This window comes from Oncorhynchus nerka, linkage group LG5 (assembly GCF_034236695.1).
Source record: "Oncorhynchus nerka isolate Pitt River linkage group LG5, Oner_Uvic_2.0, whole genome shotgun sequence".
Classification (NCBI taxonomy): Eukaryota; Metazoa; Chordata; class Actinopteri; order Salmoniformes; family Salmonidae; genus Oncorhynchus; species Oncorhynchus nerka.
The window spans coordinates 34,884,294-34,903,892 of record NC_088400.1 but is presented as its reverse complement, the minus strand read 5'-3'; the positions used below and the strand labels follow the sequence as shown (position 1 = coordinate 34,903,892).

The window sequence follows — 19,599 nt, the reverse complement described above, 5'->3', positions numbered from 1 at the left end:
TTCAACATGGCGCCCAAGGTAGACTAACTGGACACGTTAGCCAGCTACAACATGAGCTAACGAGCTGTTGCCAGTTTTACCTTTTTATCGTTTGAAATTAGTGTTTACGTTTGATTAGCAAGCTAGTATGCATGAATGTAACCCGTATAAATAACTTACCCAAACGACAGATAAGGTGAAATAATGGAAACTCAAGGAATAGAACAGATGTTTGACTTCCAGCGGTAAGAACAAGATGTGTTGTTGTCAAGACAAGTATCTAACGTTAGCTAACTAGCAGCTTGCTAAAGTAGCTTATCAGTACTCCCATAGCAAACATTTTCCATAGTCTTGGCTGATCATAATCTGCTCTGGCTAGTAGCTAGCTAGGTCACAGTCTTCTTGCCTTCCATTTATCTTATTAGGTAGCAAAATTAGCCCAAAATATATCAGTATTGTTATGAACGACGTTAGCTAACTAGTTAGCTATTATCTTGATTAGTATCAATAAGTAACATTCGTTTGCTAGCTAGTAGCCATATAAGCAACATGATGCAGCTGTTATTCTTAACACGTTTAGCCAACTAACGTTAGCAGTTTTATAATCTTGCTCATTTTTAATCTGTCCGATTGGACTCGGAATATTCTGCTTGACAATGACCACACTGAAAATCTGTGTCTTAAACAGGTTGCCAAACGATGGACTGGTCCTGTTGCTGGTATTGCTTTACTCTCCAGTTGGCCTGTGTTTGATGTTACTACGAATCTTTGTAGGTGCACATGTGTTTTTGGTGAGCTGTGCACTCCCAGACAGTCTTGCTAGAAGGTAAGGGTCGTTTTGCATTATTTACAAGCAGTTGAAGGTTGACTCAGCAATATAACGTCATCATACACCTTGGGCTGACTTCCTCCTTATAATAAAACCAACATCTGACTAGACTGCAACAATTGGCTTCTCCCAATATGGGAAGAAGAGTGCAAATTTGGAAGAGCCAATTGTGGGAAGTCTTGGCAGATTTGGAATAGTTTTTTAAAATGTAACCTAGGCAAGTCAGTTAAGAAAAAATCTTATTTACAATGACGGGCCTACCGGGAAACAGTGGGTTAACTGCCTTGTTCAGGGGCAGAACGACAGATGTCAGCGCGGGGATTTGATCCAGCAGCCTTTAGTTGCTGGTCCAACACTCTAACCACTAGGCTACCTGCAGCGCTAGAGTTCATGTAGTATTTGTCAGTTTCAAAACATATTCTCCTGTTTTGTGCTTACAGAATCTAACTCGAAACTTTCTTCCTGTTCCAGATTCATTGTGAGAGTAATGTCCTCAGTCCTTGGTATGCACGTGAGACAGAACAGCCCACGTTTAAGAGACAAAAGCACAAAACTGTACATTTGCAATCACGTGACCCAGTTTGACCACAACATTGTCAATCTTCTAACCTCGTGCAATACAGTGAGTATTTTGGTTGATGAAGTGACGCTCTTTATAGTGTTGCATTTTGAGCTCCTGGAGTTGTGCTTGCCCAACTGAACAAAGATCTATTTGTTTAGAGATACAGCTGCATTGACTCAACCGTTGGCCATCAACCAGTGTTTGTTTATTTTGACCATGTCATGTGACCTGTCTGCTCCTCTGCTCAGCCCATGCTGGAGGACTCTGCGGGCTTCGTGTGTTGGGCCAGAGGCTTCATGGAGCTGGGTGCCATATCGGGCCAGGATGAGATGGAGTCCCTCAGGAGATACTGCTCCTCTCCAGGAACTCTGCCCCTGCTCCTCTTCCCTGAGGAGGACACAACCAATGGGCGCGCTGGCCTGCTCAAGTTCAGGTGAGCCACAATACACTGCATTTTTCCTGTCCTCAAGAGTATTGAGTTCTGTCTGTCACTCTATTTGTTTTTGAAGTTGGTTTCTTCAAACCAAGAGTATCACTGCCCCACACGCTGCTTAAAGCATCATGTGCATATCAGTGCTTTCTATGGGGTTTATCCTATGCATAAAGACAAAGATTTTTTGTATTTGATTATATCTGCCCTCTTTGTATAGGGGAGAGTGGGGTAAGTTGAGCCTAAGGGTTAGTTGAGCCACCCTTTGTTTCTAGGAAACATACACAAAATGAATAATGTTACCAAAATATTTAGGAAGGGGTCATCATTTCATTGAGTCTGTGAAGGATGAAGCCACATGGGAAAAGTGGTAAGCAAGTTGCCTAAAAAACAGATTTTCTTAAAGTCCAATTCATTTAAGTTATACGTTTCATGATGCTTGTGTTTAAGTGATTGATGTTAACGGTTAACTGTTAATTCAGGGTTTCCTAAACTCGGCCCTCTGGACCCCAAGGGGTACACATTTTGTTTTTTGCCCTACCACTACACAGCTGATTCAAATAATCAACTAATCATCAAGCTTTGATGATGTGAATCAGCTGTGTAGTGTTAGCACAAACAACTAAACATGAACCCCATGGGGTCCCAAAGATCAAGTTTGGGAAACGCTGTGTTATTTGGTTAGCCGCCGAAAATACATTTGACCGGTCATGCTTATCGGTCTATAGATTAATTTGCATTATTTAGTGGAATTAAATGGGCGTGTGTATTTTCATTGGTGGAATTACATTGTCGTGTGTGTTTTCGTTAGTCGTCATGTATGTTATTTATCACGCATACAGAGCCTAGTTTGAAGAGCGGAATAGCCCACCATCTGTCAGACAGCACGAGAGTAGCTCCTCATAAAGCCTGTAAACTACTGGAGGGAAACGTGCTTTTAGAAGCCCAGTCATTGTGCAACAAATAACTATTCTAAACGCAATCGCATGTTAACTGTTTTGATGGTCATGATTTAAAGAGCTTTTTTTTATTTCTCAATCTCAACTCGTAATTAAAAGCATGTCTCCCATTTGCCATTCGAGTGCAAAGGCTATAGGCAACAGTAGGCAGGCTATCAGCGTGTCAGCCACCACTTTGTATTGTGAGCTTGAGGCAGTACAGTGTATTGTGAGCTTGAGGCAGTACAATTGTTTAAAACGTTTTACTGAACGTTTTACTTTACTGTAAATGAGGTATGTGGAGGCAATTGTTTAATAGAATTCCTCATCCCATTAACCAGCATTTCTCTCCTCCTTTCTCTCCTGTTGGTTTTCTTATCAACTTTCCTTCATTCTCCGGAACCAAAGGAACAGTCCTAGTCATATTAGCAACTCATCCTAGTTGTTGCTATTAGATTCCCCTTCTTTCTAAATTTGTAGCCAAGATTTTAATCTCTGTCACATGGAACCACTCGCATAAGGTGTGCTCTTAATGAAACATGTTAATTCCTTGTATGCATACATAATCATTTCTGTTGGTCACGCAATTTTACTGTTTAGGAATTTTTATTTACTGTTATTTGGCCGTTTAATGAGGGTCGGATATGCATTCAAACTCTAGGTGGCCTTCTGCATTCTGCCTTCTCCCTACAGTTCTCAGCGGTTAGCTTCGCCCACGACTGGCTCATGTAAACTACAATCCCCACGCTGTGTTTTAACTTTTAGAAATGTCAATAATCATCGCTTGCGAAACAGTTTTCTTAACATATGACCCTTATCTTTCATCAGTGAGGAATGATCCTTCAAATAAGAAATATACATTTACTGTAGCAGTTTTGCACTGATCCATACAGCTATGGGTTCCTCCATCAGACAACTACACTTCCACTACACTTCCAGAGATATGCTTACACACAGGCGTTTGGAGAACGCTAGATAGCTCATTAACGCAGGTGGTCTCCTCTGTTTTCCGTAAACAAGCACTGTAATATGGCCTTGCGGAAACACTAACCCTATAAAGGTGTGCATCAATTTGAACCTTTTTGTTTTTAGAAAATTAGTTTTCACTTATATGAAAGATATGGTCCTTATGCTTTTTAAACCGTACCACAAGCAATGCGTGTTCAGACCGAGCGCCGGGGCTCTTAACAAAAATCCCCCGTGCAGAAGACGCCTTCATCCAATTACTTATCTGTGTTATGTAATGGAACTGAGAGTCATCATCAAGGCCTAGGGTCTCTATAAGCTACAATATGAGGTCCTAAACCTAGCATGAAAATACATCCTTGTACCTTTTTGTGGGCTAATATAGTCAACATTTTTGCCTTGGGGTACGGTGAGCCAATGGTTACCATACCCCATTAAAAATTATGATTACATTTTGTCAGTTATATGTATAATATTTTTGCAATGTGTCATTCATATGAACTCAAGATATTGTATTTTTATTGTTACAGAGCAGACATCATCATGCCCCGTGTATACAAATGTAAAACAAGCAGGAGTCTAGCCACTCTTGAGGTTCTTGAGAGAGCAGCCAAGGAAGTGAGAGAAGGGAAGAAGTCCATTCAAGCAGCAGCAAAGGATGAACAAATAGACTGAATTGACAGTAAAGGGATGCATTGACAAAAAAGAAAACAAACATGTACCTGTGTGAAAGAGAGGCTATGACAGAGTAGCAGAGGAACACAAGGTCTTATCTGATGACATGGAGTCAGCTTGATAAACATATCAAGAATCTTGCAGATCAGTTTCATGGTCTTAGTAGCTTCAAATGCAAAGAACTAACCTACAAATTGGCACATCGAAACAACATACCTGTCCCAGGCAACTGGTCAAGAAATGTAAGGGTAAGTGATATTGAACAGAGAGCTCTATATCTGAATGTAGGCATACATTTAAGATATACAATATACCACACCCACATTCCATGAATTGAACTTTGACCAACCAGCACCATCACCCATTGTCACTGGACACAATCACCCACTTACCCCAAGGCGGCTCAACATACCCTGTCCATATGCTCAGCTTACCCTAATTTGTGCCAAGAGAATCACTTTTTTCTTTTTAAACTTATGTTTACATTAATTCTGATTATTTCCAGGGATAACACATCCTGAAATATTTGTAGATATCTTTGTTACAAAGAATACTACATTTCCCTTGACATAGTGATGCTGAATGTAAAAAAATATATATATATATATATTACTTACCCCACTCTCGCCTTCACAAATACATTTCTAGTTTTCACCAGTAGGACAGAGAACTATTGCTATTAGCAACTTAAATGGTTAGTGATTTATTAGCAGGTGATTAGAGGAGAATCTGTCCTGGGCAGAATGCCAACACTGCTATAGGCTGCCCGTGTATTACTGGTGCTAAGAGCTGGTGCTCAACCTGTTTTCTCTCCCTCAGCTCCTGGCCTTTCTCCTTGACTGATTCCATTCAGCCTGTGGCCTTGCAAGTGAAGAGACCATTTCTAGCTCTGGTAATACAATCAAAACTAAACTGCCTCTTTCTCATATAAAAGCAATGTGGTATATTTAGCAATATACATTTGGTGAAAGTTTTTGTTTAAAGAGTTGGGCTTTCAAGGGACGACAGCTGTTGTTTCTTCAGTCTTGTTGAGTAGACTCGTAATATATGGTAGATGAGTGGGTGTGCATTTAAATGGGAGGAGCAAGTTCCACACTAAACATTACATTTTTATCGAAATTCTAAGAAAGTGTGACATTATTTCCTTTGTTTGTTTTGAGACACCACTCGTATATTAGTTGATCAAGCCATCATTTCGTCCAACAGTCCTTAGGAAGACCTGTAAAATTGTTTTGCACACCGCTGGTAGACTAAATATGTTTTTGTGCACTTGATTTGTCACTGTTAGTCTTAACATATTTCTGTCAGACACATGCAGAGGATTCCTGTAATGAAAGCGCTAATTTAGTTTGTTCCTCTTTCTCCAGAGCACGCCAGACTCCTTCTGGCTGACAGAACTGTTGTGGACCTTTTTCGTCCCGTGTACAGTGTACCATGTAAGGTACTAAATAATTACTGTCTCTTACTATTTGTCATTGTCCGGGTTCTGGTTGGACCTCGTAATAGAATTGATATTTGACAACTTTTGTTTGTCCTTGAAGTTCACTCCATTACTCATTGGAAAATTCCCTTAGAATTAGCAGTGGTTTGTCCTAGATATGTGACGATCTTGAGTTAATGTTTAGTCAGCGTCAGCAGTACAGTTCCTAGTGAAAGTCTACACACTTCACATTTTTCTGCCTTAAAATTCAATCTTAACTAGTGACTCCCCATCCCGGTTCCAGGAGTGTATTCATCGACTGACACTAATTAGCATAACGCAACGGACATAAATATTCATAGAAAATATTCCTATTCATGAAAATCACAAGTGAAATATATTGAGACACAGCTTAGCCTTTTGTTAATCACCCTGTCGTCTCAGATTTTCAAAATATGCTTTACAGCCAAAGCTAGACAAGCATTTGTGTAAGTTTATCGATAGCCTAGCATAGCATTTTATCCAGCTAGCAGCAGGTAACTTGGTCACGGAAATCAGAAAAGCAATCAAATTAAATTGTTTACATTTGATGAGCTTCAGATGTTTTCATGTTTTAGATAGCCAATGTTCCTTTTTTCCAAAAATATTAGTTTTGTAGGCGAAATAGCTCCGTTTGTTCTTCACGTTTGGCTGAGAAATTGACCGGAAATTGCAGTCACGAAAACGCCGAAAAATATGCCAAATTTGCTCCATAATATCGACAGAAACATGGCAAACGTTGTTTATAATCGATCCTCAAGGTGTTTTTCAAATATCTATTCGATAATATATCCACCGGGACAATTGGTTTTTCAGTAGGACCGATTGGAATAATGGCTACCTCTGTATTTTACGCGAGAATCACTCTGAGAGCCATCAGGTGACCACTTGCGCAATGTAGCCTCTTACGGGTATTCTTCAACATAAATGCGTAAAACTACGTCACAATGCTGTAGACACCTTGGGGAATACGGAGAAAAAGTAATCTGGTTGATAGCCCATTCACTGCTCAATAGGGACGCATTGGAACGCAGAGCTTTCAAAAGATGAGTCACTTCCGGATTGGATTTTTCTCAGGCTTTCGCCTGCAATATCAGTTCTGTTATACTCACAGACAATATTTTTACAGTTTTGGAAACTTTAGAGTTTTCTGTCCTAAGCTGTCAATTATATGCATATTCTAGCATCTTGTCCTGACAAAATATCCCGTTTACTACAGGAACGTTATTTTTCCATAAATTAAAATACTGCCCCCTAGTCACAAAAAGTTTTAAGGGATTACATTGTGTTTTTTCCTACAGATCTAAACATCCTACACCACATTTCACAAATGAAATAATGGAACATTTCCCAAATGGAATGATAGAACATTTTCCTAATGAATATAAAAAAAAAAATGTCTTTACCCCCCCAGAGTTAATACTTGGTGGAAACACCTTGGACATTCATTATAGCTGTGAATCATATTCTATTCATATCAGATTCTACCAACTTTGCCCAACCCTTAGGTCAACATACAGTACAGTTTTTGAATGACTACCTCATCTCTGTACCCACACACATACAATTATCTGTAAGGTCCCTCAGACAAACAGTGAATTTCAAACACGGATTCAACCACAAACACCAAGGTGTGCCTCGCAAAAAAGGGCACCTATTGGTAGATGGGTATAAAAGAAATGAGCTTGCGTCAATAAGAATTCAACCCCTTTGTTATAGTAAGCCTACATAAGTTCAGGAGTAAAACTGTCGTTAACAAGTCACATAAGTTGCATGGACTCATTCTGTGTGCAATAAATGTCTTTTAACTTGATTTTTGAATGAGTACCTCATCTCTGTACCCTACACATACAATTATCTGTAAGGTCCCTCAGTTAAGAAGTGAATTTCAAACACAGATTCGACCACAAAATCAGGGAGGCCTCGCTAAAAAGAGCATGTATTGCTAGATGGGTACAATTTAAAAAAGCACACATTGAATATCCCTTTGACCATTGTGAAGTTATTAATTACACTTTGGATGGTGTATTTTTTAAAAATTAATATTTTTTAACCTTAACTGACTTGCCTAGTTAAATAAAGAACAAATTCTTATTGATCTGTACACCCAGTCACTACAAAGATACAGGCGTCCTTCCTAACTCCGTTTCCGGAGACGAAGGAAACCCCTCAGGGAGGCCGATGGTAACTAAACGGTTACACACTTTAAGCTTTGATAGGAGAACTGAGGATGGATCAACAACATTGTAGTTACTCTACAATACTTGCCTAATTGACAGAGTGAAAAGAAGGAAGCCTGTGCCGACTAAAAAATATTCCAAAACATGCACCCTGTTTGCAACAAGGCACTAAACTAATTTTGTCTTAAAATGTGGCAAAGCAAATAACTTTCTGTCTGGAATTCAAAGTGTTATGTTTGGGGAAAATCCAATAAAAAAAGTACCACTCTCCATATTTAAGCATAATGGTATGTTATGGGTATGCTTGTAATCGTAATGGACTAGGTTGTTTTTCTGGTTAAAAAAAGAAACGGAATGGAGCTACGCACAGGCAAAATCCTAGATGAAAACCTACTTCAGTCTGCTTTCCACCAGACACTGGGATATTTAATTTACCTTTCCGCAGGACAATAACCTAAAACACAACTCCAAATCTACACTGGAGTTGCTTACCAAGAAGACAGTGATAGTTTTGACTTAAATCACCTTGAAAAGCTATGGCAAGACCTGAAAATGGTTGTCCGGCAATGATCAATAACCAATTTGACAGAAATAATAATAATGTGCCAATATTATACAATCCAGGTGTGCAAAGCTCTTAGAGACTTACCCAGAAAGACTCGCAGCTGGAATCGCTGCCAAAGGTGATTCTAACATGTATTGACTCAGAGGTGTGAATTCCTGTATTTAATTTTCAATAAATTCGCTAACATTTCTAAAAACATATGCTTTCACTGTCATGGGGTATTGTGTGTAGATGGTTGAGAGAAAAAAATAAATGTATCCATTTTGAATTCCGACTGTAACACAACAAAGTGTGGAATAAGTCAAGGGGTATGAAAACTTTGGTCAAAATGTCTCGAGCTCTGTTTGGTTGGGAGTCTTTGATAGAAAGCAATTTTCAAAGCTTGTCTCTGATTTGCATGCACATTTAAGACAAGACTGAGATTTGACCACTCAGGAACACTCAACATCTCTTGAAGCCATTCTGGTGTGTCTTTTGTCCCACTGAAAAATAAAACTGCTTTGCTCCTGGGTATGCTCTTTCATATTTATTTTCATCCTGACAAACTCCCCAGTCCCTAAATGGCCAATTTCTTTGCCGTGTTGTCTTGCAGTATTACTTAATGGCCGTGTTGCAAACAGAATGGATGATTTGGAGTGGATTTTTTTTTAAAGGCCACTAATGTGGGGTGAATGCAATCTTCTGTATTTTAACGTATTGGCAGCATCATGTTATGGGTATGCTTGTCACCGGCAGGGACTGGGGAGTTTGTCAGGATCAAAATAAATATGAAAGGGACAAAGGCCAAATAAAAAGTTAAAGGAAACCCTGTCTTAGTCTTCTGAAAACATAACCCTGGTATAGACCAATATGTGTTCAGTTTTCCTGAATGGTCCATTCTCAGTCCTGACTTAAATCTGCTTGAAAGTCAGTCAGAGACAAGGTTAGAATATTACTGTCCATCAATGATTCCCAACCTTATTTACTTAGCTTCAGCAATTTTGACAAAAACAATGGCTTTATGTTGCCCAAAGGTGGTGCAAGGTTGGTAGAATCTGTTTCAAAATTATTCACAGCTGTATTGGTGCTTCCACCAAGTATTAACTCTGGAGCGGGTGAAGATGAACGCAATCAATACATTTTAATTTTTTTTTTATTAATTAGGAACATTTTCTATAATTTTTCTTTCACTTTAAAAACATGGAGTAGGTTGTGTAGATCGTAGGAAAGAAATCCAATTGACTCTTATTTAATTTTAAGTCAACAAAAGGTGAAGACTATGCAAGCGGAATGTAGACTTTCACTAGCGACTGTTGTCATAACTTTTCAACCAGCTTGATTAGAGCTAGAAGCAAGTTTACATCAAGAGGCAAGTTTAAGTTTACTATCACTGCTCACAAAGCTTGTAGAGATCCTGTTTCGTTTACTTTCACAGATGGCTCCCCGCTGTGTCGAGGCAAGATGAAGAATCCCTTCAAGAGTTTGCCAACAAAATCCAAGGGGTATTAAACCTTACACACTTGTTCTGCAACGCCTTCTGTTCCCTAATGCCCACATTGTCTCAAACAAAACCCGTATGCATCTTATTGAAAAATGGTGCATATTGCAAGTTATCACATTGACTGCCGTAAAGCACCCAATTCCAGGCTCTGAGTTTGTGATATTACAAAATTCTTAATGATATGGAACACCTGAGCGAGTGGTTATTCAATTGTCCTCTGATTGGTCTTTGTGCCGTCCATTTTCAGCTCCTAGCCACCGAGCTCGGCGTGGTCTCAACACAGATTACCAAAGCAGACAAAGCCGAGCACGTGAAAAGGAAACTGCACGTTGCACCGCACACCACAACCTCAAGTAAGAGAGCCCTGGAGAAACCTTCCCTGACAAAGCCTCTCTTACAGCATGGTCTTGGTGCATGTTATGCTCACTTGGAGGTGGTTGGGACCGTCCGTGATGGTGTGTATTTGCTGCTGTCTGTGTCCAGATTTGGGTGCCAGACCACGTCCTCTGGGCTTCATGGTTCGCAGCTCTGGGGTGGAGGAGCTCAGGATCAGCAGGATGGCCCAGCAGGTGAAGGAGGTTCTGCCTGACATCCCCCTCGGCATCATCACCAGAGACCTGGGTACGCCAATCCTTCATTTCCGCTTTGCATTTCCAGTGCAGTGACACAGAATTTGAAATGAGCAGTGCACCAATTCAAGTCGCTTGTGCATTTCATTGAAATGGTGGTGATACTTGACATGAAACCAGTGCCATAACACATTATGACAAGGTCAACCTGTTTAAAATATAATCATAACACTATCAGGACGCATATTTAGACCTGTTGTGACATATATTGTGTTATTTTATGGCTGGTTATGACACCTAAATCAGTGTAAATACCCACAAAACCTACCACTAGTTATTTTATGGCTGGTTATGACACCTACATTTTATTATTTTTTATTTAACCTTTAACTAGGCAAGTCAGTACATAAGTGTGTAAAAACCTACAGAAGGCAAAACATTCCATTACACTATAGCCTCCTTTCAACATTATGTTTACGTTATATGCTTTAAAAAATTAACCATATTAAATTATCATTTTAACTGTGCACACGTTGATGTCAGACATGCACCTACCCCAATGCTCTGTTGCTGATGACTGGGATGAATACAGGAGCATATTTCAGGAGCAGGACAAGACATCCTCTTTTTGACTGATGACTGATATAAGGGCATGTATGTGGAAGGCCTATCTGGCTTATATAGTTATGATGGTCATAGTGCTTCTTGACAGTGTCAAAATGTGTTTTCTACAAGTTATTTAAAATCGAATGAAAAAACATGACTGTAAATAGTTCATTACATCAAAGGATTTAAGAAACAAACTTTCAACCGAAAGCTTTATTCAAATTTAACATTCTTATGTAGGTGTCATAACCAGACATAAAATAGTGCAATATATGTCACAAAGGGTGTAAATATATGGGTTATGACAGTGTTATGACCATATTGACAGGTTGTCAGCTGTTATGACATAGTTATTACTATCGTAACGTGTTATGACACAGGGTTTCAAGTAAAGTGTTACCAATGGAGTTTGCTTTAGGATCAATGGGAGAAAAAGGCACAGTAGCATGCAGCGTTTCCCAAACCTTTTCCCTTACCCTTTTTTACAGTGCAAACCAACTGCGTGGACACGACTATCACTAACCTGCTGGAGAGCACTGAGGAGTTTCCATTGGAGGCCACAGGCGGCTCCACATCTGCACCAGGCCCATCCTGGAGGTCCCTCTCCTTTTCAGCTGCACCTGCTCCCACCATTAAGGTTTGCCAATCATCTAAATGATTCCTTAAGTCTACTTACTGGTAGTCTACACTGAGTGTATAAAACATTAGGAACACCTGCTCTTTCCATGACAGACTGAATAGGTGAAAGCTATGATTCCTTATTGATGTCTCCTGTTAAATCCACTTCAATCAGTGTAGATGAAGGGAAGGAGACAGGTTAAAGAAGGGTTTTTAAGCCTTGAGACGTCGATTGTGTATGTGTGCCATTTAGAGGGTGAATGGGCAAGACAAAATATTTAAGTACATTTAAATGGGGTATGGTTGTAGGTGCCAGGCGCACCGGTTTGAGTGTGTCAAGAACTGCAAAACTCCTGGGTTTTTCACGCTCAACAATTTCCTGTGTGTATCAAGAATGGTCCACCACCCAAAGGACATCCAGCCAACTTGACACAACCGTGGGAAGCATTGGAGTCAACATGGGCCAGCATCCCTGTGGAACACTTTCAACACCAAGTAGAGTCCATGCCCTGATGAATTGAGGCTGTTCTGAGGACAAAAGGGGGTGCAACTCAATATTGGGAAGGTGTTCCTAATGTTTTTGTACATTCAGTGTATATTACCTTGCCAGAAAAGTAATTGAGGTACCATCTTGCTACACTATTCTGTTTATCAGGAGCTTGCTGTATAGTCAGATTTTGTTGATTTTGACCCATAGCCTGCTGCCAAGTCTTTTGGGAAATCGCCAGTAGACCGACACATGTCCCTACAAGAGAGGAAGGAGGCCTTGTATGAGTTTGCAAGAAGGTGAGATCAAAGCTGCAATTCAGTCTTGGGTTGATTTTAATTTCACCCACCCATAGAATTGACACATTTGGCCCTATGTTTTACACTCATCGTTGTTGTCCACCTGTCAACTCTGTTAGTTGTTCCCACCTTCCTTTCCTAGACGCTACATCGAGAAGCATGGACTGGAGCAGGACGACAACCTCTGAACAAGATCTGATCGCTGGGAAATGTGTTAGGAATTATGGTTGTTAAAATCAAATAATTGTACAGACAATAATTGTACAGGAGTGTATGGAGAGTTGAACAGAGGGTTTTTGTTGATACACACGTACCGGAGGAAAACCTTCTGAAGACTTCAATGGATTTTTTTTATTTTTTATTTGCTTGCATGGAAATCATGCATGTGTATTTTTAATTCTTTCTCCCAGCAAAAATATTATTTTGATAACAATTTGTATTAAGATCCAGTGACCATAAAACATCTCATTATTTTTTATAATGGCAGAGGTAATGATGAAACAAAGTCCATCTTGCTCTGCTTTCAGAGAAGCCACAACAGCTCTTAGGTTCATTATAATTTGACAGTACTTGTTCCTGCAGTATGAACCTTTTTAAAGTTAATAAAGTTCATAATTTATAAATGCAAGAGATTGTTTTGGCTAGAATCACAATTCCAATATTCCTCTTTGGATTTACCCTGGCATGACTCAATTAGTGCTAAGCAGCATTAAGTCATAAAATCAAATGCTACGAGATAGTAGATACATGTGTAACTGTTGGGGATTGTCAAGTCAGAAACCCAACTATAACAAACTATATGTTGTTAAGCAACTGCTTGCTAAGCTTAGGGTAAGGTTTAAGATTAGAGCTAGAGTAAGTGAATAGTTGAAATGTTACTCATAGTCTATAGAGCATCTACAAATAAAGGGTTTCTGACAAATGTTTAATAGTCAGATGAAACATAAGAGATGAGAATGACGAGTTATTAGCATCTGTAAAGCAGGATCATAGGGCCGAGACCCCCTTCAGCTGTTGCTCTCCTACAGTTCTTTGGGAAGTAGGCCACTAACACAATAAGTCACCGACACATCTTTTTAATGTATTTTTTATTTCACCTTTATTTAACCGGGTAGGCTAGTTGAGAACAAGTTCTCATTTGCAACTGCGACATGGCCAAGATGAAGCAAAGCAGTGTGAACAGACAACACAGAGTTACACATGGAGTACACCATAAACAAGCCCATCTGCTCCGTTATGGGCCTGGCACCGCGGCAGTATCATGTCATATGTACAGTACCAGTCAAAAGTTTGGACACACCTACTCATTCAAGGGATTTTCTTTATTTGTACTTTTTTCTGTGTTGTAGAATAATTGTGAAGATGTCAAAACTATGAAATAACACATTTGGAATCATGTAGTAACCAAAAAAGTGTTAAACAAATCAAAATATATTTGAGGTTTAAAGTAGCCACCCTTTGCCTTGATAACAGCTTTGCACACTTGGCATTCTACTTAACCAGCTTCTTGTTCCTTGTTCATATGTGGAATTTCTTTCCTTAATGCATTTGAGCCAATCAATTGTGTTGTGACATGGTAGGGGTGGGAAACAAAAGATAGCCCTATTTGGTAAAAGACCAAGTCCATATTATGGCAAGAACAGCTAAAAAAAAGCAATGAGAAATGACAGTCCGTTACTTTAAGACATGAAGGTCAGTCAATGCAGAAAATGTCAGTAACTTTGAAAGTGCAGTCGCAAAAACCATCAAGCGCCATGATGAAACTGGCTCTCATGAGGACCGCCACAAGAAAGGAAGACCCAGAGTTACCTCTGCTGCAGAGGAGAAGTTCATTAGAGTTACCAGCCTCAGAAATTGCAGCCCAAATTAATGCTTCAGAGAGTTCAAGTAACAGACACATCTCAAAATCAACTGTTCAGAGGAGACTGCGTGAATCAGGCTTTCATGGTTGAATTGCTGCAAAGAAACCACTACTAGGACACTAATAAGAAGAAAAGGTTTGTTTGAGTCAAGAAACACGAGCAATGGACATCAGACCGGTGGAAATCTGTCCTTTGGTCTGATGAGTCCAAATTTTAGATTTTTAGTTCCAACTGCTGTGTTTTTGTGAGAAGAGTAGGTGAAGAATGCTTTGGGGGTGCTTTGCTGGTGACAGTCAGCACACTTAACCAGCATGGCTACCACAGCATTCTGCAGAGATACGCCATCCCATCATCTGGTTTGCACTTAGTGGGAGTATAATTTGATTTTCAACTGGACAATGACCCAACACACCTCCAGGCTGTGTAAAGGCTATTTGACCAAGAAGGAGAGTGATGGAGTGCTGCATCAGATGACCTGGCCTCCATGATCACCTGACCTCAACCCAATTGAGATGGTTTGCGATGAGTCGGATGCAAAGTGAAGGAAAAGCAGCCAACAAGAGCTCAGCATTTGTTGGAACTCTTCAAGACTGTTGGAAAAGCATTCCAGGCGAAGCTGGTTGAGAGAATACCAAGGCAAAGAGTGGCAACTTTCATGAATATAAAATATATTTTGTTTAACATTTTTGTATGTGTTATTTCATAGTTTTGATGTCTTCACTATTGTTCTATGTAGAAAATAGTACAAATAAAGAAAAACCTTTGAATGAGTAGGTGTCCAATCTTTTCACTGGTACTGTATGTATCTCATAATCAAGGTAGAGAGAAGGGAGGATTTCATGATACAAATAAAAGTGTTATTCAAGTTGGTCTATCTGAGATTTCAACATGACAATGGTTAAGTTAATGTTGCAGACTTTATAACTGACATGATGGGGAACCTTTTAACGTGAACAATGAGAAGTGATTTATAACTCTTATAAATTAGAAGACTGTCTTGAAGATTGCATGTAAAGACTTCAGCAAGAGTCCAAAAATATAAAATAACCTTAACTCGTTCCCTGCGTTATGCCTCCACGAAAATTGACCAAATCAAAGGTGAAATTATATAAATATGGCTATTGATTATTTCTCCCTTATTAGTGGAGATATGTTTCGTGATGCAAAAATTCAGATTGAAGGCATTGAATGCTACAAATTTGAACGAATGAATTCTGTCGAGATGACATGCTAGACTTTTGATAACATGCTCAACCTAATTCGATTTACAATCTGGAGGCCGAGATGTAGGCTACTGTAGCCGGTGTTTTTATTCCCACTTCATTTTTTATGGTCCTATATTATTCATCCTATTACGACACGTGATATCGTAGCGTTTCTGATCAGAATTACACCAATCACGTCGCTTACAATGCGGGTACTGCGACCAAATGAACCAATAGGATTGCTATAAATTGACGCGATTTTGGAGCATGACTTAACAAATTTACTTTGGAGCAACAGTTTGACGATTGTAGCCGCTCAAAGAAGGAACTCATTGAAACTAGACTAAGTTTACTCTACTAACAAAATGAGGGAGATTGTTCATTTACAAGCTGGGCAGTGCGGTAATCAAATTGGCGCCAAGGTTGGTACACTTTAGGCTTTTAAATCCTGGACTTTAGATTAGGTTTAGAAGTATGATTTGTTTAAAAAATAAACCACGCTATATGACCCAGCTATATTGTATTTAATTATATTTAAAATTGTGCCCGAGAACATAACTTTTGGGACATTTTTAAATGTTATGTATTGGATTGAAAACAATGTGGCCCCGTTCTTAGTTGGTCAAATTTGTTTGGCGGAATATATCACATCCCCTTGATTATTTTCCTTCCCGTTTGTTCCAACAAGTTCAATGATTTTGAAGAGGCATCAACTTGTTTTTAACCGGGCAAACCTTCAGATGATCGACGCAATGAGTCTAATTCAAGGGTGTTGGCCGCCCCGCGTTGATTCAGCGCGCGCAGTTGTAATATGGCTGGTTGTCTTGTTCAGCCGGGTGCGCCAAAACCTGCTCACTGCAACTATTATAGTCTTTTATGTTTCAGTTTACATATGCATTTTTGTCTGTCCTAATACATCGAGCACAATTTCCCCTGTTATTTGTCCATTTTAACCAAGGACAACGCAAAAATGATACTATTTTAAAATGGTGCCAACTTTGGAAACCATTTTGTTTTTAGATGTAGCACTTGAATGACGCAAAAAAAGCCGATTACTCTTTTAATTCAAATGTCTTGTTTGCTTTTTATTTAATTCGATTGTAAACATCTCAACTGAATTGTTTATACATTTTATAATACATTTTCAGACTTATCAAAATGCATTCTTTGTCTTTAGTTCTGGGAGGTTATCAGTGACGAGCATGGCATTGACCCCACTGGAAGTTACCATGGGGACAGTGATCTTCAGTTGGAAAGGATTAATGTATACTACAATGAAGCTTCAGGTGAGTTAGGTTGTGTGATGTCATGATTGACATTTGGTCTTTTAATCTGGCCTTTGTCCAGCTCTGGCTACACAGTTGATGTCCTAGTTACTATTGTAAGTGTGGTAGAATGGGTTTTGAAAGGATGATTTATTTTAAGTGCTCTTGTGTTATTTCAGGTGGAAAGTATGTGCCACGTGCGGTACTTGTGGACTTGGAGCCTGGGACCATGGACTCTGTGAGATCTGGACCATTTGGTCAGATCTTCAGGCCTGACAACTTTGTCTTTGGTAAGAAACTGTCTTTGGCAGTTTGACTATTAACTTGGAAGTTGTCTGTGCCTGGATTTGTTGCATGTTACTACAGTACACCTTAATTACTTGACTACAGTCACCAGAGACAAACTGTTGGCATTGGTTACGTAAAACAAAGGGTTTCCATGTCGCTTAATTTGCTTTGTCATCCCTGACTTCAGTGTTTTGCACACTCAATCACCAGGGCCCAGTTTTTCCATAACATCTCATTATATTTGCATTGATGTCCTACTTTTGTCCATTCCAGGTCAGAGTGGCGCTGGTAACAACTGGGCCAAGGGCCACTACACCGAGGGTGCAGAGCTAGTTGACTCCGTCTTGGATGTAGTGAGGAAGGAAGCTGAGAGCTGTGACTGCCTCCAGGGCTTCCAGCTCACCCACTCCCTGGGAGGTGGAACTGGCTCTGGCATGGGCACCCTGCTTATCAGCAAGATCCGTGAAGAATATCCTGACCGCATCATGAACACTTTCAGCGTGGTGCCCTCTCCTAAAGTGTCAGACACTGTGGTGGAGCCCTACAACGCCACCCTCTCAGTCCACCAGCTGGTAGAGAACACAGACGAGACCTACTGCATCGACAATGAGGCTCTCTATGACATCTGCTTCCGTACCCTTAAACTCACCACACCCACCTACGGAGACCTCAACCACCTGGTGTCTGCCACCATGAGTGGGGTCACCACCTGTCTCCGCTTCCCTGGCCAGCTCAATGCCGACCTGCGCAAACTGGCAGTCAACATGGTGCCTTTCCCCCGTCTCCACTTCTTCATGCCTGGCTTTGCACCTCTTACCAGCAGGGGAAGCCAGCAGTACAGAGCCCTGACGGTTCCAGAGCTCACTCAGCAGATGTTTGACTCTAAGAACATGATGGCAGCCTGTGATCCCCGCCACGGACGCTATCTCACCGTGGCCGCAGTCTTCCGCGGGCGCATGTCCATGAAGGAGGTGGACGAGCAGATGCTAAACGTACAGAACAAGAACAGCAGCTACTTCGTTGAATGGATCCCAAACAACGTCAAGACTGCAGTCTGTGACATTCCTCCCCGTGGCCTCAAGATGGCCGCCACCTTCATCGGCAACAGCACTGCCATCCAGGAGCTGTTCAAGCGCATCTCTGAGCAGTTCACAGCTATGTTCCGCCGCAAGGCTTTCCTCCATTGGTACACCGGAGAGGGCATGGATGAGATGGAGTTCACCGAGGCAGAGAGCAACATGAATGATCTGGTGTCTGAGTACCAGCAGTACCAAGATGCCACTGCAGAGGAGGAGGGAGAGTTTGAAGAGGAGGAGGGCGAAGAGGAGTTGGCTTAAATTGTTTTATTCTTTTTCAAACATCTTGACTTTCTTCACATTTCCTGTCTCTGGCAACCTTCAGCTGTACCTGTTTGTTTGGTTCACTTGCAATAAAAAAAGTAGAGAAACGTATTTATTTTTTGTGTGAAATGGATAATGTGAACAGGGTTGCAGGTAGCCTAGTGGTTAGAGCATTGGGCCAGTAACCATAAGGTTGCTAGATCGAACCCCCGAGCTGACAAGGTAATAATCGGTCCTTATGCCCTGAACAAGGCAGTTAACCCATTGTTCCCAGGTAGGCCGTCACTGTAATTAAGAATGAGTTTTTGACTGACTTGCGTAGTTGAATAAAAAAATATATGGGATTTAAGTGAAGAAATAAGTATTTTAATGGAGATGTTTAATTTCATTAACATTAAATTTTGTGGGAGTGTAAGGTGACAAGCTTGTTCAATGGATAATTATTTAAATGTGACTGCATTAAGTTAAATGCAAGATATAGCACAATGGATCCAAATAAGAGGTGTTCAGATCAAATTGTATTTGTCACATACACATGGTTAGCAGATGTTAATGCGGGTGTAGCGAAATGCTACACACAATTATTACCTTTAAGCACAAGTCCATGCTTTGATCACTAAAAATTGTGATTAGAGGTCAAATGGTATGTGCACAAGTATTCAGACCCCTTGACTGTATTTACATCTTGCTTTACAGCCTTGTTCTAAAATTGAATTGAAAAAAATGCACAATACCCCAAAGCAAAAACGGGTTTAGATGTCTTTCAGAAACATTTACGTATTCAGACCCTTGACTGAGTACTTTGACGCACCTTTGGCAATGATTACAGCCTTAACCATTGATTGACGCTACAAGCTTGGCACAGCTGTGTTTGGGGAGTTTCTCCCATGCTCTGTCAGATTGGATGGGGAGCTTGGGCTCTAGTTGGGCCACTCAAGGACGTTGAGTTGTCCCAAAGCCACTCCTGTCTTGTCTGTGCTTAGGTTTGTTCTGTTGG

The 19,599-nt window shown here is 40.3% G+C and overlaps 2 protein-coding genes across 3 annotated transcripts; both read left to right on the top strand.

The window, feature by feature from the left end:
- LOC115129377 (lipid droplet-regulating VLDL assembly factor AUP1-like) lies at positions 1 to 13,270 on the top strand. Of its 2 annotated transcripts, XM_029659640.2 has the most exons (12): positions 1 to 224; positions 668 to 805; positions 1,280 to 1,430; positions 1,619 to 1,803; positions 5,199 to 5,271; positions 5,747 to 5,820; positions 9,998 to 10,064; positions 10,311 to 10,416; positions 10,547 to 10,684; positions 11,727 to 11,875; positions 12,554 to 12,642; positions 12,785 to 13,270. In XM_029659640.2, the coding sequence occupies exons 1-12, from the start codon at positions 184 to 186 to the stop codon at positions 12,828 to 12,830; spliced, it is 1,257 nt and encodes a 418-aa protein (XP_029515500.1). In that variant the 5' UTR covers positions 1 to 183; the 3' UTR covers positions 12,831 to 13,270. The 2 variants fall into 2 exon arrangements, with proteins under 2 accessions (XP_029515500.1, XP_064874657.1); XM_065018585.1 differs by lacking the exons at positions 12,554 to 12,642; positions 12,785 to 13,270 and adding an exon at positions 12,250 to 12,458.
- A 2,709-nt stretch (positions 13,271 to 15,979) lies between these two features.
- Positions 15,980 to 18,713, top strand: LOC115129376 (tubulin beta-4B chain-like). Its single transcript, XM_029659639.2, has 4 exons — positions 15,980 to 16,131; positions 16,887 to 16,995; positions 17,154 to 17,264; positions 17,536 to 18,713. The coding sequence occupies exons 1-4, from the start codon at positions 16,075 to 16,077 to the stop codon at positions 18,597 to 18,599; spliced, it is 1,341 nt and encodes a 446-aa protein (XP_029515499.1). The 5' UTR covers positions 15,980 to 16,074; the 3' UTR covers positions 18,600 to 18,713.
- The last annotated feature ends 886 nt before the right edge of the window (positions 18,714 to 19,599 follow it).